This window comes from Bos javanicus, chromosome 11 (genome assembly GCF_032452875.1).
Source record: "Bos javanicus breed banteng chromosome 11, ARS-OSU_banteng_1.0, whole genome shotgun sequence".
Taxonomy (NCBI): Eukaryota; Metazoa; Chordata; class Mammalia; order Artiodactyla; family Bovidae; genus Bos; species Bos javanicus.
The window spans coordinates 103,022,093-103,042,649 of NC_083878.1; the positions used below are offsets into that span (position 1 = coordinate 103,022,093).

The window sequence follows — 20,557 nt, forward strand, 5'->3', positions numbered from 1 at the left end:
GGCACAGAGCGGGCAGCCTAAGGTCAGCTCAAAGCCCAGGTGACCGGGCACAGCCAGGCCCCAGCCCCCACCCCAAGACCTGGAACTGCCAGCCAAGGACGGAGTGGGGGCCAAAGCCCCTCACGCCCCGTGCCGGCAGCCGTGGGCCAGCCCCCTTCTCTGGCTGGGAGACCTCCAAAGCCCGGGGGTCCGAGAACCTGGGGGATGCAGGAACCCCAGAACATAGGCCGGCACCAGGCCGGGAGGGTGACTCCAGGTAAGGTCTCTTGTCTTTCCCAGAGAGGGGGTGAGCAAAGGACTGAAGGTCACTGTCCATCCCACGGGGCCCCGAGGCCAGTCCCAAGGCCTGAGTGAGTAGCCCACCACTCTGGCCTGGATCCTGCAGGGGGGTGGGGTGGGGAGCAGGGGCCGCCATGCCCAGGGCTGGCCCTAGGGGCAGGAAGAGATGTCCTCAGGGTGGCATCTCACGGTCCACGGGGCAGAACCAGCTGGGCACCTGCTGAGGGTCCCCGCAGTACAGGGAGGCAGCCCCAGGCTCCTGCGCTCCGTCAGCCCCCACTACAGCAGCCTCATCGCCTACAGCCATGGCCAGGAAGCGGCGGGACCACCAGCCTGGGGGCACTCCTGGGTAGGTGCCGGCTGCCCCGGGTCAGGGCTGAAGGACAACATCTTGCAGCCCGCTGCCCTGCGCAGGACAGAGCAGCCCCGCACATGGACACCATGGAGTCACATTGGGCTTAGAAGGTGGAAGCGCCTCGGAGGGAAGACAGGGCCCTGGGGATGGAGTAGGGTGTGGGCTGTGCTGGGCAGGGGGCCAGGCTGTGCTGGGCAGGGGCCTGGCTGAGCTGAAAACTGGCCAGGCGTGGGGGACCCTCCGGGGTCCTCACCAGAGGGGCCCAGGCCTGATGTAACCTTCCAAGGAGGCCTGATGCACTCCGGAGTGGCCTGGAGGGGCCAGCCCTGACAGACCCTGTGCCAGCCGTGCAGAGAGAAGACCTGCTTTAGAGGCAACACTCAGGCAAGGGGACAGGGCCGCGGCCATGGCAGCAACCACAGGGCCTGGCAGGGAGCCGAGAGGAGGACTCTCGTCTGAGAAAGGCCCCCAGTTCCCCGCCTCCAAGCACTGGCCCCTCTGAATTCAGCCAGCACAACGCCAGGGACCTTGAGTGGCTGGGGCAGTATCTTGAGTACATCTCCAGGTTCTAGCCGCAGGAAGCCCCCGCCTTCCACCTGGACGGTGAGTGCTGCCCTCCAGCCACCTCCCCTGTGCCCCCAAGAGCAGGGACAGGAGGAAGCGGGGAGGTCCTCTCCCACTAGCAGGACAAGAGCAGCTGGAAACATGGCCTGCCTCTATTGGGCACCGACACGAATCTCTTATCTGCCAGACCTCACAAAGGCCCTGCAACATGGTGGGTGGGCAGATATCCATGTCCATCCTGCAGGCTTGGACTCCGAGGCTCAGAGAGGTTCAGAAACAAGGCCAAGGTCACACAGCCCGGGGGAGGCAGTGGGAGCCAGCCTCTCCCCTGTACCCCTCCCCTGCACATCATTTAGTCGATCAACAAGCAGGAGGGCCAGCCCCACTCTGGGAGTTCAGGATGCAGGTGGAAAAAGACAGACATTCCTCGGCCCTTGTGCGGATTACCCGGGGCCACTGAGGCTCAGTCTCTAATTTATTGGGAAGGGGGACCCCAGAGCAGGGGAGCTCGGCCAGGGAGGCTGCCTGGAGGAGGGAGCGTGCAGGCGCAGATGGGAAGGGGAGGGAGAGGCGAGCAGTAGGTGGGGTCGTGGAGTCTTGTGGGTCATCTCGGGGCAGGGGGCCGTGGCTGGACCTGGGGCTGGACATCAGAAGACAAGGTGGTCGCGGTGGCTGTGTGCCCTGGGCTTGATTGACGGGTGGTCTTCAGAACAAACGGACGGAGGCCCTAGAGTCTGACCTTGTTCTCAACCCTCCATAGCCCCGTGGCTCCCCACGAAGCCTAGCTCGGCCCCCACAGCCCAGATCTTCCTGCCGGGTCCCTCCTGCCCACTGTCCTCGCCCCCCCTCCCCTCCCCCACACCCGGGCTGGCCGAGGGGCTTTCTGAACCCCTCTGCACCCCCAGGAACCTCCCCGACCCCAAGCCCACCCCTCCCTTGCCACGGGCCACCAGGTCCTGCCAACCAACAGCTCAGAGGCTGCAGCCTCTCCCAGCCTGGTCCACAGGCTTGAAAACACTCTGGGTGTTGGGAGGGGTGGCAGGCAGCCCCCAAGTCCCCACCGAAGTAGACACAGCATTGCTGTCCGGCGAATGGAGCCACCATCTGGATCCTTCAAGTGACCCTGGGCGGGGCAGGGCTGGCACTGGCCGTCCGGCCTGCACTTCCGTCGGGCTCCGGACTCCAGGAGCCCGCACCCCCGTCCCTGCCCAGCCCAGAGGGGTGCTGAGTGACCACAGTGCCAGCCCAGGCTCCCAGAAGAGTCAGGTGAGCCCAGGCCTGTGAATCTGCTGGAGAAGGGAGCCGAGGCCGCCTCGCCCTCCCCTCTCCAAGCACCCAGACAGAATGTCCCTCCTCATCCCAGGCGAGCCAGCGGCCACCTGCCTGCAAGGCCAGCTCCTAGGAAGCCGGGTCAGGACCTCAACACTAACCTCATGGAAATGCCGGAGGCAGGCGTGGCCGGATCCTGCCTCAGACACGCCCTCGGCAACAGCAAGGCCTCCTGGGAGGTCACACCTCAGGAGGGCGGCTCCCACCACGGTCACTGCGCTAGGACAGCACTGCCGCAGGGGGTCCGCCGGCCACCTGTGCAGACCTCACCTGCCTTTCATGCAAGGGGTAGGGTGGTGAACAGGTGCTCAGAGCATGGTAACTTTCTTATGGACCAGCAATCCAGCAAGAAAAAGACAGGCGGCACGTTAAAATCATGCTAAAAAAATTCTCACGCTGGGACATTGAGAAAAATGACCTGAATAAATACAAGCTTGATATTCTTGCAAAGTCTTCAATGTCATAAATATTTAATAAGTTTAAGCTAACCTATCAGTTCAAGCAATTTAATCAATATTTCAGTGGGATATTTCCCTCGAATTGTATACCTGAATCTAAAAGCCACAGGAAGGAATAAACGTTTTGAAATATTTTAGATAGAAGAGTAATGCAAGTTGATCTACCATTCAATCATAACTAATAGGGAACTAAAATGACCGAAAATGCATGGCTTTAGCTGGGAGACAGGAAGAAGAACCAGTAAAACTGGACATAAAGTCAATAAATGAACACAAGTCAGTACAGTAACTTAATATGTTATACAAGTGGCCCATCTTAAAAAGTATTATTTGTTCAACACGTGTGTGTGTGTGTGTGTGTGCACGCACGCTTGACTCAGTCACTCAGTGGTGTCTGACTCTTTGCCACCCCATGGACTACTGTAACCCACCAGGTGCCTCTGGGATTTTCCAGGCAAAAATACTGGAGCACATTGCCATTTCCTACTCCAGGAGATCTTCCTGACTCAGGGATCCAACCCTCACCTCCTGCTTCTCCTACATTGGCAGGAAGACTCCATTCAACAAGAAGTGTGGGAGAAATGACCAAGATATCTTGAGGGAAAAAAATAAGGTTATATATCTAACTCTGCACATTATCTTAAAATTAATTCTGAATGAAAAGAAATCTTGAAAGCTCTATATTATCTATAACTAAGGGATGAGATACCTACCCTATGGATACAAATATCAATATAATTATGAAAACAAACTTTGGAACCCCAAAACCACCATCGACAAAACTGAAACAGGAACGACAACTTGAAATGAGTATTTTCAGCACATTTGACAAAGGGTTTACATCACATTACAAACTCACTGAAAGCGAAAAAGGAACACCATGTTAGAAAAGTGAGCCAGACAGAAATTGGTCATTTGTACACGCACGAATCAAATGACTGACGTGTGCTAAGTCGCCTCGGTCGTGTCCAACTCTTTGAAACCCCATGGATTCCAGCCCACCAGGCTCCTCTGTCCACAGGATTCTCCAGGTAAGAATACTGGAGTGGGTTGCCATTTCCTCCTGCAGGTCAAATGGCTCATTCAGTTCAGTTCAGTTCAGTTCAGTCACTCAGTCGTGTCTGACTCTTTGTGACCCCATGAATTGCAGCACGCCAGGCCTCCCTGTCCATCACCAACTCCCAGAGTTCGCTCAAACTCACATCCATCGAGTCGGTGATGCCATCCAGCCATCTCATCCTCTGTCGGCCCCTTCTCCTCCTGCCCCCAATCCCTCCCAGCATCAGAGTCTTTTCCAATGAGTCAACTCTTCACATGAGGTGGCCAAAGTACTGGAGTTTCAGCTTCAGCATCATTCCCTCCAAAAAAATCCCAGGGCTGATCTCCTTCAGAATGGACTGGTTGGATCTCCTTGCAGTCCAAGGGACTCTCAAGAGTCTTCTCCAACACCACAGTTCAAAAGCATCAATGCTTCGGCACTCAGCTTAACGGCTCATAACTATAGTTTAAAATGAGGTTTGACAGTGCCCCCTAGTGGTCCCGGGGCTAAGGCGCCAAGCTCCCTGCAGAGGGCTCGGGTTCGATACCTGGCTGGGGAAATGAGACCCCAACATGCCTTGTGGTATAACCCCCAAAAAAATTTTTTTTAATTTTTAAAATAAAGCAACTATACCTTAAAAACTAAAAAAATAAAATAAAATAGGCTTTGATGTCCCAAGCAATCAAAGAAAAAGATTCTATGTTTGCTTATCAAATTAGCAAAATTTTTTAAAAATTTAACTCAGCACCCACCATGTGGGGAAACATACTTTTTCTGGGGGGATGGAAATGGAAAATGTCATTCAGGGGTGACCTGTTTGCATGAGTCCTTTAAACAAGTTTGTTCTTGAACCTGGAAATTCTAGGCATTAAAAATCTTTCATTACCAAGGAATTCACAGTGCTTTCATATTGATTCCACAATATCTTTCAAGGTAGAAGTTTAGAACCCTTCTCAGTAAACCCCCCTAGCCTTCTCCATAAATTGTTAGGGGGGAAAAAAAGTTAGTTTTTGTCTGTTTGTTGGTTTCAGCACAGTAGCTAAATCACACCCTCCCCTCTCTAGGTATGACCTAGGAGAGCCGATAGTGATCTTTGTGAGGTAGGGCTTGTGGCTAATGGAATATCATACTCTGTTTTGAAGTAATTTTATAGATTTTTTTTTAATCAAGAGCTGCTCTGTGGTATAAGAAAGGATGAGTCACTGGAAACAGCATCATGATTTAGCCACAGGCGACAACTGAGACAGAAAAGGTAGAAGGAGCTTGTCATTGTTGTCGAGTTGCTAAGTCGTGTCCAAGTCTTTTCGAACGATGGACGGTAGCCCTCCAGGCTCCTCTGTCCGTGGGATTCTCCAGGCAAGAATGCTGGAGTGGGTTACCATGCTCTCCTTCAGGGGATCTTCCCCAACCAGGGATCAAACTTCTCCTGCACTGGCAGGCGGACTCTTTACCACTGCACCACGAGGGAAGCCCTATGGGATGAGCTAACCTTGACATGTGTTCTTTAGGGAAACCTTCCTGATGAGTGGCGTCCAGGGCGGGGTTGTAGACATACCACGGGCCCGGACAGGGCTTCTCACTCCAGGGCTGGACATCAGCGAGTGTGCTCCTCTCGCTCCTCTCGCCTATCTTTCCGTGGCCTCTGGCTTCCACTCCAGGAAGTGTCAGTCTTCTGACAGTTTTAGTGTTTCAGTCGTGATGACTTTTGGATCGTGCACTGTGTTACTTTGCCACAGACTGGGGGCTTAAAGGACAGAAGAGCCCTTCTCCCAGCTCTGAGGGCTGGACGTCCGAGGTGGAGGAGGCCTCTCTCCCGGGCGTGTCCTCGCTTCACCTTCCCTCTGTCCTGGGCACGTCAGTGCCCCAATCCCCTTCCAGTGGGGTCACTGGTCCTACTGGACGAGGACCTTCCCTAGTGACCTCATTTTGCTTCAGTCATCTCTGTAAAGGCCTTTTCTCCGTATTGGTTATGGTCTGAGGTCCTGGGGACTAGGACTCCATGTAAGAATTTGGGGGAGGACAATACTGGCCTTCACACTTACGCAGCCTGCGTCCTCTCCCAGGAAAGAGGGTTCATTAAGAAGAATGGCTGTGGGCATGCCCCTGGCCATCTGAGGTCGAGACGCCGCACTTCCCACGCAGAAGGTGCAGGTTTAACCCCTGGTTGGGAGCCTAAAATCCCACGTGCCTCGCAGTGCAGCCAAGAGAAGGAGGAGGAAGACGGCTGCCTCCTTAGGATACGGGATTCTCCGGCCCTCACACTCACTGCCAGGAACAAACCTCTGCTAGCCACATCAGCCCCCATTCCCACCACCCATGGGGGCTGGTTTCCCATCCTGAGGCTCATGGCGCTCCGAGCTGCCCACGTCGAGCCCTTTCGAATGTGCAAAGGGAGTGCCACAGAGTCGCATCTCCCCGCTGCCCTGCAGCTGCCCGAGGACTCGGGCCAGTGGTACCCTCCCTGCACCTGGCAGACATCTGCCTCCACCCCTGTGCTCAGCCCCTGTCTTCTCAAAAATAAGTAAAATGCCGAGAGATTTTAGAAATGAACTTGACACTTCTCTGTGTAAACAATAAAAGAAAGATATGTATTTGGTAGGAAGTCTCTAGTTCATACATGTCTAGTCACAAGCTAGATAGGGTGAGACGGTTCCAGGTGCTTAAACACAGCAATGTGCCTCCTCAGCCTGAAAAGCAACCCCCTTGATGGACTTGCAAGCCATGAAGTTTCATTTTCTCCTCTACACATCATCCTTTGCCCTTCTGTGTCCATGTATATATATATATATATTTTTTTCTGAACTAGAGCTTTTCTGCATTAAAAAAAAATTCATTTTATGCCTCCAATTATGTCCAGGTTATCTACAGTGTATAGATATTAACATCACCATATGTTAAACATTCAATAAGCAGCCTTTTATTCTTTATCCTGCAGTGGCCAAATTGGATGGCCCAAAATTGCAGGGAGAAAAATGTCTTGTGGGTGAGTATAAACATCTGTGTCTCTCAAACCTAGGACATATGAAGACATCCCACCTACCAGGGGGAACCATTGCTGGTGGGGCCTGCGGTCCCGGGGAGTCAGTGTCTCCTTTTGGACTGCTGGGCCACCTTGACGTACTGTACCTGGGGTGGCGGGTAGAAGTCAGCGTCCCAGTTGTACTCTGGGGATAAGAGCTTGGTGGGCTTCCGGAGGAAAAAGTATTTGTTGAGGTGTTTTTCGTAGGAGCTGTTCAACCTGAGTCCGAGGTCGTGGATGACGCCATTCAGGTACTCCTCCGCGAGGTTCAGGACCTCCTGGGGTGTGCCGCCCACAAATGCACCATCGTAGTAGAAATCGCCCTGGCCAAATGGGATGTAAGCTGCCGACTTGGGCCTCCTCTCGTAGGGGAAACTCGCACGGTCCTTGAAGTACCACCAGCCATGGAGCTGAGCCACCAACTCGCCCAGGACCTCCACGCCCACATTGTTCTGGAAGATCTGGGTGACGGTCATGCTGAAAAGGAAGTCGACCTCGCCCTGGATGTCCCAGATAATGTGCTTGGCCAAGCTCTTCATGCGCACGATGTCGTTGTCCCACCATCTGCTCTCAGTGACGATGAACACTTTGAACTGTCGGAGGGGCTCCCACTTGATCTGGGGCAGCTTGATGAAGGTGTCCATCATAATGTAGAAGATCACTCTGTAGCCGGTCAGGAAGTACTTATTTGCCGAGTTCAAGAACAGCTCCAGGTACGGATCTGCAAGCCTGCGAAACACAGTGCAGAGGAGGACGCTCGCCTCCCTAAACGTTTTCGGAAGGGCATCACCAAACACTATCCACATGGGAGGCGCCAGGTCGACACTGCAGAATTCCCAGGGAGGAAGGCAGGAGGTCGGGCCTGTATTTCAGCTGCAATGGTTACAGAAGGGGGAGGTAGTGGGCTGGGGAGTCTGAGAAAAGCCTCTGAAGTTTTGGAATGACTGTTGGAAAAAAAAGAGTGTGAGAGCTAACTGGGTGTTAGTGGAAAGACAGCTAAGTTGTATTAATGATCCAGCTAAGGGAGGAGAAGGACTTCACAGGGGGCTCCCGCAGTAAAGAATCTGCCTGCAATGCAGGAGACTCAGGTTCGATCCCTAGTTGGGAAGATTCCCCGGAGAAGGAAATGGCAACCCACTGCAGTATTCTTGCCTGGGAAATCCTATGGACAGAGCAGCCGGGCAGGCTACAGTCCATGGGGTTGCAAAGACTCAGGCGGGACTCGGCGACTGAACAAGAATAACAACAAGGAAGGAGAGAAAAACAATGTCCTGCTTTTCACAGGCCATCCACAAACAGTGGTTACAGAGGCCGATGAGTGGCCCTTTGGAGGTGGGAGGTCCGTGGACAGAGGTGTGCATTTTTCCAAAATAAAGTGTGGCGCAGGCTTGGCGACCCCTACCTGCCAGTAGCAAAGACGGCCAAGCCCGTTGTGAAATTCTGCCTTCTGTAGTGTTTTTCCAGCATCTTTCTGCTGAAAGTGCCTTCCCAGACAACGGGAGCAAGCCAGCTCGTGGTCGTGATCACATCGGGGCGTCCTCTGTTGAACAAAAGAGAAACCGGTGGAACGGGTACCTTTACAAGGACAGCAGCAGAGGCCACACCAGCGATAACAGGTAAGACTTGTGGAGCCCCTTTCTGCGTGCCGGACGCCATGGCTCCTGCGGTCTGGGTCGTGAGCATGTCGTGGACAATTTTTTTCAATCTTTAAAGAGGCATAATGTAAACAAAAACTTAAGTATCTGCCTTGTTTGACTTAATGACTCTTTTGGGAATCTACCCCACAGATGAACTCACCAGACAATGTCAGAACGTGTATTAATATGTACAAAGTTAGTCACTGGAGCGTTCCTGGCAAGAGCTGCAAGGTAAACAATCTAAAACCAGGAGGGAATTGGCTAATGGATGATGACAGGTAATCAGGAAGCAAGGTACCCCAGAATCACAACAGGGGACAGGACTCTTCCCTGAGAGCTGAGGCCAAAATCAGGAGAAGCCGCTCATCGAATTTTCAATAAATCAGGAAGCTTCCAACAAGTGGAGCGGGTCAGCATGAACTCCAGCGACTGGGACCTCCCAGGATGGCTGTAATTTGGTGATTGGGGAAAAAGAAAAGACCTAGTTACTGCAGATTGAGTTCCTGTGTGTCTGGGTCTGTGTCTGTGAGCGTGTGTGCAAGTGTGTGCCTGTGTTGTGCATGTGTGCATGGGTGTGTGTGTGGATGTGTTCACAGGCAGACATTTTCATCTTTACCTGGGCTTGAACCAGTCTGAGAGCTCAAGTTCTTCTTCTTGATTTTTCCTGGATGTGAAGGGAAAACCAAGTTATTATGAGTCAAGCATTCATTCAACAAGTGTCTGCAGAGCCCATGAAGTGCTGTTAGGTGCTGGCCCTACAGCAGTGGGCCCGCAGCCCCGGACCCCACCCCCGGCACCTGGGGCAGAGGGATGGCTCTAAAGAGGCCCCAGGGTTCGGTGCCAAGGGGAGCCACAGAGCTTGGAGTGTAGTGCTGAACGCGGCACGTCCAGCCCTGATTTGGGACCAGAGACAGCCAGCTGGGGAGGAGACATCTTCCTGGGTTTGGAAGGGAGAGATGTGCAGGGGAAGGAGATGACGGCCAGGGAGGAAGGCAGGGAGGAGCGTGTAGTTGGCAAAACTAGCAGCAGGTTAGAGCTGTGTCCAGACAGAAGGCAGCCCTTCCCCCGCTGTCTACTGGAGGCGCCCCACCCACCACTGTCTCCAGGTCGGCTGCCCAGTGAAGCAAGTGGTGCGGGGCCACCATCCGGCGTCCTGCCTCTTCCTGGATCAACACCAGAGTTCTTGCACTTATACCCATGGTACACACAGCTAATGCACTGACAGAGGGCAGAAAAGAAAAAGTCACTCAGTCATGTCCAACTCTTGCAACCCCATGGACTATAGCAGGCAGGCTCCCCTGTCCATCACCAACACCCAGAGCTTGCTCAAATTCATGTCCTTCGAATCGGTGATGCCATCCAATCATCTCATCCTCTGTACTCCCCTTCTCCCCCTGTCTTTAGTCTTTCCCAGCATCAGGGTCTTTTCCAATGAGTCAGCTCTTCGCATCAGGTGGCCAAAGTATTGGAGCTTCAGCTTCAGCATCAATCCTTCCATTGAATATTCAGGGTTGATTTCCTTTAGGATGGACTGGTTGGATCTTTTTGCAGTCCAAGGGACTCTCAAGAGTCTTCTCCAGCACCACAGTTCAAAGATATCACTTCTTCAACGCTAAGCCTTCTTTGAGGACTTCCCTGGTGGCTCAGACGGTAAAGCATCTGCCTACAATGTGGGAAACCCGGGTTCAGTCCCTGGGTCGGGAAGATCTCCTGGAGAAGGAAATGGCAACCCACTCCAGTATTCTTGCCTGGAAAATCCCATGGGCTGAGGAGCCTCGTAGGCTACAGTCCATGGGGTCACAACGAGTCGGACACGACTGAGCGACTTCACGTTCACATTCACGAAGCCTTCTTTGGCTTCCCAGTTAGCACTAGTGGTAAACAACCCATCTGCCAATTCAAGAGACAGAAGAGATGCAGGTTCCATCCCTGTGTTGGGAAGATCCTCTGGAAAAGGAAATGGCAACCCACTCCAGTACTCTTGCCTGGAAAATTCCATGGACGGAGGAGCCTGGTCCACAGGGTTGCAAAGAGTCGGACACGACTGAGCGACTTCACTTAAAATCCACACTGTAATCTTTATAGGGAATCGCTATGGCAGCCCACACATTCCGCCTCCTGCGGGGCAGTGTCTCCATTGATTACTCGGGATTCTTATGAATGGGGTGTTGTCTCTTCTCTGTCATCTATGTTCTTGTTGATTCAGTCCTTTATTTATATCAATGTGCACTCAGGAAGATCTGCTTTATGCTTTGGGATATAACCCAATACAACTTTCTTTTCTTGCTCAGATTCTTCCCACTTTATCCACTGGAAGCTCTTTCACAGGCTCTTTTGTCCCTTTGCTCCAGGCTCATCCTGTATACATTCTGTCTCCCGTCCTAGAAACAGCCACGTCTCCAAGGAAGCCTGGCTTGGGGTTTTGCTTTGTTTTGTAGAATAATATTAGAAACCAAGGTCTGGGGCTGGGAGTGCTCGCTGCTCCTGCGGGCTCCTCGTTTCTAGGTCCTCTCAGCTGGGCAAGCAGGGAAGGCATGTGTGTAGTTGTCCCAACTGGCACAGAGGCATGTATCTGGAAATACTTCCCCAGGTAACTCTCCCCTGCTCCATGAAGCTACAGGTCAGTGCAGACTGGTGTCTCCAGCTTTAATGCATCACCGCAGGTATCACCTAACTGTCCCTGGATTACCCATGCATGGTCACTCACCGTCCACTCACTCAACTGTTCCGTCCCCAGATGCATGCATGCTGGCATCAGAGCTGCCATCCTGCCCTCCTGTGGGGAACTGATGTTATCCACTAGAGACAGTCCCCTGCGTGGCTGTCTTCCCCTTATGTTTGCAGACTCCAAAGAGCTGAGCCGACTCATTGGAAAAGATCCTGATGCTGGAAAAGATTGATGGCAGGATGATAAGGGGGCAACCGAGGATAAGATGCTTGGATGGCATCACCAACTCAATGGACATGAATTTAAGCAGATTCCAGGAGTTGGTGAAGGACAGGGAAGCCTGGCGTGCTGCAGTCCATGGGCTGAGAAACAACAAAGCACAGACTCCACTGGTTTCCAAGGTGACTTCTCTCAGCACCTTCCTCAGCCCTCAGGGAGCTTACTTCTGGCATGTTTGATACAGTTCGATGACTTTGGTCACATACAGCAATCCTTCCTGGGATTCCCTCGACTTCCTAAATGAGAGTTGAATTTGTCTAGGTTAAAATTCACTCTTCATTAGAAAATTCTAAGGGTTTTGAAACAGGTGTAGTGTCACAGGCCCACCGTAAGCAGTTCCACTGCCCCAGACCTTCGGTGCTCGTCCAGCCACTCCTCCCCAAACCCCGAGACCCCTGATCCCTTTACTGTCTCTGCAGTTTTGCCTTTTCCAGAATTTCACGTGGCTGGAATCATACAGTAGGTAGTCTTTTCAGATTGGCTTCTGGCTTCTTTCCCTTACCAATGTGTACTGATACTTCCTCTGTATCTTTTCCTGGCTTGATAGCTTGTTTCTTTTCATCGTTGAATCATATCCATTTATCTGGATGCACCGCAGTTTATTTACCCTTTCATCTACTGCAGGACATCTTGATTGCTTCCAGATTTTAGACATTGTGGATAAAGCTGCTATATAACCTTATGTGGGCTGTTTGTGAACATACGCTTTCAAATTACTTGGATTAATGATACTTAAGAACACCCAAGCTGGATCACCGGAAAGACCATATTTAGCTTTGTAAGAAACCATCACGCTGTCTTCAATGTGGCTATACCATAGGGCTGTGCTAACAGACGTGTCATGGTGCCTGGTTGGTGTCTTAATTTGCAATTGAAAGTGAAAATTGTTCAGTTGTGTCCGACTCTGTGTGACCCCATAGACTAAACAGTCCATGGAATTCTCCAGGCCAGAATACTGGAGTGGATAGCCATTCCCTTCTCCAGGGGATCTTCCCAACCCAGGGATCGAACTCAGATCTCCCACATTGCAGGCAGATTCTTTACCAGTTGAGCCACCAGGGAAGCCCAAGAATACTGAAGTGGGTAGCCTATCCCTTCTCCAGGCAGGGGATCTGCCTGACCCAGGATCGAACCAGGGTCTCATGCATTGCAGGCAAATTCTTCACCAGCTGAGCTACCAGGGAAGCCCAATTATCTAATGACAAATGATGTCCAGCATCTTTTTGGATGCCTACTTGCCTCTTTATGTCTTCTTGGGTGAGATTTTGCCCATTTAATAAAGTTTTTCTTTTCCTTGTTGAGTTTTAAGAGTTCTTTGCATATTTTGGATACAAGCCTTTTTATCAGATCTGCGTTTTGCAAAGGTTTTGTTTTTAAAGACATTGTCTCTCATGATAAGACTGCTTTTCAAATGGCATCTGGGAAGTTTGCACTGCTCATGAAGGAGCCCACGAGACATGGGCACAAATGAAGGAAGAACTTGCATTTTTCTCCATGAGAAACTGAGCTGGCACAGATGCATCCCTGGCTCACACAGGCTGCCAGGGCAGGTCACTGCTGTCCTGTTTATGTCCGAACAACATGGAACTTTGGGACCACTTGTAATTTGTCTGAAATAGCACCTCGGTGCGATGACTTCATTTTAGTTTTTCTTGGTGACCTTATTTATGTAAAATAGGCTATCCCAGGGACTTCCCTGGTGGCCCAGTGGCTAGGGCTCTGCGGTTCCAGTTCAGGGGGCCTGGGTTTGACCCCAGGTCAGGGAACTAGATCCCACTTGCCAAAACTAAGGGTTTGCATGTCGCAACTAAAGATCCCGCATGCCACAGTGACGATCGAAGACCCTGAGTGCAGCAACTGAGACCCAGCGTGACCAAACAAATAAATAGCCTCTAAAGTTATCCCCGATGCTCTGCTCTGTTTGCTCTGCCTTCTCCCCCTGCGACCTTCTCCCCCTATTACCATGGCTCCTTGAGCACCTAGGACAGAGCCTGGGGCCCAGCCAGGGCTTGATCACTACGTGCTGGATGTTTAAAAATGAAAGAATGAAAGTATGCTTGGCTTGGTCCCACAGAGAGGGGAGGTAACATCTGATTCATTTCGAAAGTGTTATTAACAGCTTTGGACAAAACTCGGGAGGTTTCGAGCAGCTCTGCCAAGCACTGCAGGCGTCGATTCCCTGAGATCTTCTATTTACCTGGAATAATGATCAAACAACAGGAGCAATGAAAGACCCAGAATCAACAGCAGCATTTTCCTTTTACAGTTCATCGTCTCCTAGAGGAGAAGGAGAGAGAAGTCAGTTTTAAACAGAGTTGAAAACTTCTGCCGCCTCCCGATGACGGACTCGTGGACTCATTCAGACACACTGGGGCGCCAACCCAGGCGTCTGGCCCCAGGATGCTCAGCCCTGGGGAGAGGGCGGGGAGACGGGGACACCTCTGCTCCACTAGGGTCTCCTTGGGGTGCTGGCCACTCCTCTGGGGACTGAGTGCCGTCTTGGATACCCCTGGGCCTTATCAATGTCCACCTTGGCTTCATGGAAGACATGCGACAGACCCTCCACTTGAGACCAGGGACAGCAAAATGAGGTCGTGACGAGGACGCAGTCTGCCCCCAGAGTTAACCTTTTCCTCTTTCTCCCCCAGCGACAGTAAGATGCACCATTTGCCCCAGGACTACAGCAGGCTAAGCACGCGTGAGCTTTCTCCAGGCAGTCGCTGGAACGGGGATTACGACCTGAACGAAAGGCGTCAGGTGCTAACATGGAGACTTTGGCTCTAGCCAACGCCGGGGCTTATGTCACGTGTTCTATGCGGGGTCGCTGTGCGCATGTCTGCAGGGCTGTGGGCTATGCACTGAGCAGAATGGAGACGCTGAGGTTTCGCTGCCAGCACCCAGTTGACCAGCACGCGGCCTTAGCTTGCACGGACCAGGAGTAGCCACGTGTGGCCGTCAAGCACGTGAAGTGTGGCTGGTCTGAGTTGGGATGTGCAGCAAGTGCTCAACACAGACTAGGCCTTAAAGACGAAGGAAAGAATTTTATCTCATCAGTAAATTGATAGCGATTACGTGGATTTGCTGAGCTAAGCGCAAATGTCTGACGAAACGTACTCTACCTATTTCTTTTGATCTCCTACTTTGAAAGCCAGCAAAGGCTGGTCACGTCGTACTCCAGCTGGACACCGGCCAGGCTTCCACTGCCCAACAAGGGGGCACTGCCTCCCCCACCCCCGCCCCCGTGAACCCAAGCAATGCCACGGGGCAGGGTACCACGGCAGGGGAGTCTCCAGCAGAGCGTCTCAGCGACAACACTCCTGAGGCAGGCGCCAAGGCAGCTCACCAGCTTGGATGCTTTTCAAGCATCTCTTTGGGTCTCTCTTTGTAGAGTCCCAGGCAGACACCGAGGTGGGCTCGTGTGGCATTGAGCCTTCTGTGGGTGGTGATGTCAGCACCCCCTTTGATGATGTAAGCCCCAGAAAGTCCGGGTCACAATGACGCCGCCCGGGGCTCCTCATGGTTGCCAGATGATAGGACTTTGTACTGTTTGAAAAACTAAAGGGTATTTTTTTTTAATATTTATTTATTTAGTTGCATCGTGTCTTACTTGTGGCACGCTAGATCTTCGTTGCTCGTGTGGAATCTTTCTCTGCGGTGTGCGGACTCCTTAGCTGTGTCTGTCATACGGGCTCAGTAGCTGCAGTGCACAAGCTTAGCTGCTCCAGGGCAGGTGGGATCTTAGTTCCCCAGCCAGGGATCAAACCCACGTCCCCTGCCTGGCAAGGCAGGTTCTGACCATGGGACCATCGGAGAGTTTCTTATTTTAAATTCTCTCTTGCATCTCACTTCCTCTGTCATCCCTCCCTGCTTCCTAGAGACTGACCTTACAGAGGAGTTTTAAGTAGTTTGTGCACGGTTGTGACAGAGAAGGGTGGCCCTCTCCTCCGTCATCTCCAGGCCGTGGACTCCCCGAGGAGAGCAAACCCCTCCTTCTGCTTTTCAGCACATTTTTTAAGTACATCTTTCTGATTATAGAAATAACACCTTCAAGTTACAAGATCTGTCAGATGCGTTAAAGCATCTGGGGTGTGGGATGGGGCCGTGTGCACACATGTGAGTGTGCATGGGTACGCTTTGACACGTGCATGTTTGCATGTATGTACTTGCGTGTCCATGTCTGTCATCATTCCTGGAGCCTAACATCCATGGCTGCGTCTCGATGGGAAGGTGACCCCGGCAGGCACGGGGGCGAGGGTGGTGGGGACAGGCCGTAGACACTCCTCTCCCGGGCTCAAGAATCCAGCCCCTTCCAGCAGGCCTGGAGGGCCCTTCAAGCAGGCGTCACCCTAGACAGAGTCACAGGGCCCCAGCGCCAAAGCACCGACCCCTCAACTTGTCCCGTGGGGTCACAGACGCCTTGACCCCGGAAGGCATGTCAGAGCTGTGTTGTGGTCACAGCCATCCTCCATGACAGAGTCTGTGACCTTCCAATCAGATCCCGGGGGCTGTCGGTGTGCAGAGAGCACTTCTGTGAAAAAGTGCCTCCCGGCCCAGCCTCCAGGAATCTGGCTCGTGGACCAGAGGCACCTCCTGAGACTGGGTGCTTCACTCTAACCCTAGAGCCTGGACACAGTAGGTGCCCAATAAAAAAAAATATTCTATCAACACATAAACCGTGTCTGTTCTCTAAAATAGGACTTAGCATCTGATGCCCCAGTTGGTCCAGCTCAGCCTGCACCCTGACCACCAGCCACCTTGTGCCCGGATGCACCAGGGGAATGAGGAGCTGTCCATCGAAGCTTAGGACCCTGACCTGCACGCGTGGCTGCCAGGACCCCTCAGCGCTCTGAAATCAGAGCACCCAGGCAGGCTGGGCTGGAAGGGGCGCCATCCTCTGCCGCTCGCATCTGAAGGCTCAGATAGGCCCTGGTGCCACCCGCCTCTGTGGCCGGCGTGGCTTCAGGCCAAGACACCAGCCTGTCCCCACTTCCCTTTGCGACTTCAGACCCAGCCAGGCCCCCATCTGGGCAGCAGCCAGAGCCAGTCGTTGCCTGCGGAGGACGGGGGCGGCCGTGGCGGCTTTTGGCCAAGTTCCCAGTAAGCGGAGGCCCGTGCAGAGGATGCAGAAGAGCTGGGGCCGGAAACCAAGGCACAGGGAGGGGAATAAAGGCAGCGAGCAGCAGGCAGGCCAGGCGCCCACCCACTGGAGGGCATGGCGCTGCTCCTGCTGAGTCTGGGGCTGGGCCTGGTCTGCGCCCAGGATTTCAACCCCCGGCGCATTGTGCAGAGGAACTATGATATTTCCAAGGTGGGGCTGCGGTCCGGGCCCTCCCCGGGGGTCTGGATGCTAGGTGGGAGCTGCATGCCCAGGACCTGGCCCCGGGAGGGAGCAGGCACCAAGACGTGAGGATGCCCGCACCCACCGCGACCTCTGCCCTCCAGGTCTCTGGGACCTGGTACTCCATCTCCATGGCTGCAGACAACAGGAAGCGGATAGAGGAAGATGGAGACCTGAGGATCTTCATAGAGGGCATTCAGGTCGTGGAGGACGGTGGTCTCAAGCTCAGTTTCCACTTCATGTGAGTGTTGTCCCCATCCTCCGGAATTGGGGAGCACGGAGGCCCCCATCCACCCTGCCCCCCTGCAGTCTCACCCCAGGCCCGACCCATGTGGATTGGCGTCTGACCAAGCTGGGGGTGAGGGGGCGCTGTATGTGGGGCAGGGGGCACCGGGTAGGGGGCAGCAGAGTGCTAAGGCTGGGGCAGGGGTTCAGGGGACGTGGTGAAGGTGTGGGGAGGAGTGGGGGGCGCTGGTCACACGCGGTCGGGTGGGGCTGCGCTGTGAGCATCACCCCTGGGCTCCAGGTTGCATGCAGAGTGCACGGATGTGGCCGTGGTCTGCGGCAAAACAGGCAAGAGCGGGGAATATACCATCAACTGTAAGTGGACCCTTGTCTGACAGCCCCACTCCCGGTGAGCCCCGATTTAGGGGTTTATGGGACCCCCTGACAGCCGACCCCAAAGCGAGGAGGGTGGGCCTGGCCTGTAAAGGGCGGCGGGAGGGCAAGTGGGGGCGCGTGCATGGGGAGCTCTGGAGCACCAGGGGCCCCCGCCGGCCCCTGCACCCTCGAGAGTCTGTGGCACGGGCCCCAGGGGCTGCAGGCTCTGAGCAGAGCTTCTGTGCAGACCTGGGGGAGAACAGCCTGCGGATCCTGGAGGCCGACTACCAGCGTTACGTCATCTTGCACATGCGGAACTTCAGGAATGGGACGGCCACGCAAGTGCTGGCACTTTACGGTACCGTGTCCTGGGGCCCCTCCTTGCTTCCCGCGGCCCCATCCCCGGGGAGGTGCGGGTCTGGCCACGCCCTGAGGTGCCCGCAGCCCGTGGCATGATGTGGCGGGTGCCCACCTCATCCAGGTGCCCCACACCTGCCACTCCTTCCCCTCGCCTCCCCTCCCCACACGGCCCCAAACTGTTGTGTCCACAGGACGGTTCCCAGAGCTGAAATCCAGCTTCCTGGACAGATTCCACAAAGCCTGCAGATCACACGGACTTGGCCCAGAAAAGATTATCCCCTTCAGCAACCAGGGTAGGCGTCACTGCCTTCCACGCCAGCAGCCTGGGCCAGCGAGGCACTCAAGGGGATGGGGGTGGGGACGGAGCCCAGGGCCTGGGGTGGGGCAGGGACCTCAGGCAGTCCCTGTCTGAGAACCTGACTGTCTTCCCAGATCCCTGTTACACGAGGTAGAGGCGCCCATCCAGGCCTTCTGGTGCGTGAGCTCAGCTGGGGGCTGGCCGGGCGGCAGAAGAAGCCGGAGGGACTGTGGGGGCCCCTCTCCAAGCCCATCCCTCACCCTGCATGCGAGGTTCATCCTGCCCCCAAAATGGGGAGCCTCCTGGGGTGGTGGGGGCTGGGCAAACATGCCTGCCTCCGGGTCTGGGGTGGCTGTAACGCTGGACCGCAAACCAGGCCCCAAAGAGCAGCAGCTCGTCTTCTTGCAGTTCTGAGCCCAGAGTCTGAAATCCAGGCTTGAGCAAGGCTGAGCTCCCTCTGGAGGCTCCAAGGCCCCTCCTGCGTCTCCCAGCTCCCTGGGCCCGTGGCCGCATCACGCAGTCTCAGCTCCTGGTCACACTGCTCCTCCTCTGGGTCCGTGTCTCTCTCCTTCTGTCTCTTTTGAGGACACGTTGTTGGAGCGAGGACCACCGGCCTTCTCCAGGACAACCTCATCTCAAGATCCTCACCCTTATCCCTTCTGCAGTGAGCTTTCCCTAAACAAGATCCCATTCCCAGGTTCTGGACACTGAGATCTGAGGGCAGACGTCTTGTTGGGGTGGGGGGGACTGTCCACCACACAAAGGCTCCTCCTCCAGCTGACCTCCCCTCGCAGGAAACGGCCTGGCCCCTGTAAGCTCACCCTGTCCTCCTGCAGGGACTGGCCCGCCAGAGCGTCTCTTCTGAGAAGCAGGGGCCTGCAGGCCCCTCTGATGAGGGTCTGCGAGGTTTGGGGGGAGGGGTCCCCAAGGTCGTCAACCAGCCCATGCGCCTCTCTACTCCCTTCCCTCTGATACCAGCGACCCCTGCCCTCACCCCACCTCTTGGTGAGTTCACTGGGAGGTCCTGAGCAGCCCACAGTTGCTTCGTGGGTTAAAAGTTGACTGTCCACTGGGCATCCACCCGAGAGACATGAGATCATGCCCACACCACGACCTCTGGGCAGCTCTGCCCAGCGTCCCCCAGCTGTGACAGCCCGGGGCTCCCCGTGGGCCAGCAGCCGAACAAAGTGTGGTCGAGCCTCACACCAGAGACCACGCAGACGACGGGCCTCCAGGGAGTCAGGTCGAGTGAAAGCAGCCAACCTCCAGGGCTCGGTTTCCAGGGACAAAACCGCAGCCATCTCAGGGGGCAGCGGCGGGGGGGCCCTGGAGGAGGGCAGGGCTCTCACGGGGCCGGAGGCTCTGGGCAGTGGCGGACACGGCTGCCGGGCAGGAAGGACAGAGAATCTGCAAGGATGGGTGGTACCCACCCCAGCACGGGTGGGGGCAGCGTGCTGCCCCATGGCCCTGAAGAAGGTCGGCATCAGGAGAGGAGATGAGGGGGACTGGGAGCTCTCTGCACACCTGCCTGTGAATCCCCAGTGCTGCAAAATAAAAGGTTAAAAAGAGAGAGCGTTGGTCCTTCCTTCCCAGAAAATGTTACTAGGCTCCTCCCCCTCCCCAGGGCATGGGGCGCTTCCCACCAGTCCTGGCTTCACCGGGGCCCAGCCCCCACCACCCCCCAAGGCCCCTGCCCCCACCCCAGGGTTCCCTCCGCCTCCCCAGCCTGCCCTCTGAATAGGGACCAGACCACCCCCGTGTGCTTGCCAAACCCCTACCTGCCTGCAGTGCAGCTCAAGGGGGAGCTGCAAGGCGGGTCAGGGGGCACCACCCCAGGGTGAGGAGGAGTTGGTCCCATCCCTCCCCCTGCAGGGGCGCACAGCCTGCTGCCCTGGAAACCTTGCGGATGGGGGCCAGGGCTGCGTGGAGGACCAGGAAACCCACCCCGCCCAGGACCACTGTCTGTTCAGTTGCTGAGTCAGCTGCCCTGGGAACAGGGCCCCAGGCGGCGGGGATGAAGAGCTTTGAGTCCCTTCCTAAGGAGCCAAATGCAGGACAAGGAGACTCCATCTGGATGGCCTGGAGCCTGGGGAAGAGCACACTCTCATGGGCCCGGCCCCCAGCTCCCTATCTGGAACCCCACTCCAGCCTGCTGGGCCATGGCAAGGGACACGTAGGAAGCTGCCCACGTGGCTGGGGCCTGCTGGTGTGGAAAGCTGGTGTCTGGGGAGAACTGGGGCAGCCCAGAGGGACGCTTGGGTGGGGGCTCATGACTCTGGACCACAGGGAAGCAGCATCTGCTCCAGAAGGAGGCTCAGAGGGGAGCTGAGCCCA

General features: G+C 54.9%; 2 protein-coding genes across 5 annotated transcripts; one reads left to right on the plus strand and one right to left on the minus strand.

Annotated features, from left to right (window-relative positions):
* Positions 1–6,591: 6,591 nt before the first annotated feature.
* Positions 6,592–15,096, minus strand: GLT6D1 (glycosyltransferase 6 domain containing 1). 3 transcript variants are annotated; one of them, XM_061434004.1, is made up of 5 exons: positions 14,971–15,096; positions 13,825–13,904; positions 9,297–9,344; positions 8,446–8,583; positions 6,592–7,772 (listed from the first exon to the last, which is right to left on the minus strand). In XM_061434004.1, exons 2-5 carry the CDS (start codon positions 13,896–13,898, stop codon positions 7,106–7,108), a joined length of 927 nt encoding a protein of 308 aa, XP_061289988.1. In that variant the 5' UTR covers positions 13,899–13,904; positions 14,971–15,096; the 3' UTR covers positions 6,592–7,105. The 3 variants fall into 3 exon arrangements, with proteins under 3 accessions (XP_061289988.1, XP_061289989.1, XP_061289990.1); XM_061434005.1 differs by having other exon boundaries at positions 14,901–14,982; XM_061434006.1 differs by lacking the exon at positions 14,971–15,096 and adding an exon at positions 14,747–14,890.
* Positions 15,097–15,636: 540 nt separating this feature from the next.
* On the plus strand, positions 15,637–19,869 carry LCN9 (lipocalin 9). Of its 2 annotated transcripts, XM_061434011.1 has the most exons (7): positions 15,637–16,935; positions 17,070–17,206; positions 17,492–17,565; positions 17,813–17,923; positions 18,117–18,218; positions 18,358–18,399; positions 18,632–19,866. In XM_061434011.1, exons 1-6 carry the CDS (start codon positions 16,840–16,842, stop codon positions 18,375–18,377), a joined length of 540 nt encoding a protein of 179 aa, XP_061289995.1. In that variant the 5' UTR covers positions 15,637–16,839; the 3' UTR covers positions 18,378–18,399; positions 18,632–19,866. The 2 variants fall into 2 exon arrangements, with proteins under 2 accessions (XP_061289995.1, XP_061289994.1); XM_061434010.1 differs by having other exon boundaries at positions 18,358–19,869.
* The last annotated feature ends 688 nt before the right edge of the window (positions 19,870–20,557 follow it).

Bases quoted from the DNA above. Each gene is read 5' to 3' on its own strand.
- GLT6D1 (XM_061434004.1), bottom strand. From the start codon at position 13,898: ATGAACTGTAAAAGGAAAATGCTGCTGTTGATTCTGGGTCTTTCATTG. The intron at 8,584-9,296 runs GTAAAGATGAAA...TTTGTTCAACAG, and splicing joins TCAGACTGGTTCAAGCCCAG to AGGACGCCCCGATGTGATCA. The intron at 7,773-8,445 runs GTAGGGGTCGCC...TGTGTTTCGCAG, and splicing joins GCCGTCTTTGCTACTGGCAG to GCTTGCAGATCCGTACCTGG.
- LCN9 (XM_061434010.1), top strand. From the start codon at position 16,840: ATGGCGCTGCTCCTGCTGAGTCTGGGGCTGGGCCTGGTCTGCGCCCAG. The intron at 17,924-18,116 runs GTACCGTGTCCT...TTGTGTCCACAG, and splicing joins GCAAGTGCTGGCACTTTACG to GACGGTTCCCAGAGCTGAAA. The intron at 18,219-18,357 runs GTAGGCGTCACT...CTGTCTTCCCAG, and splicing joins TATCCCCTTCAGCAACCAGG to ATCCCTGTTACACGAGGTAG.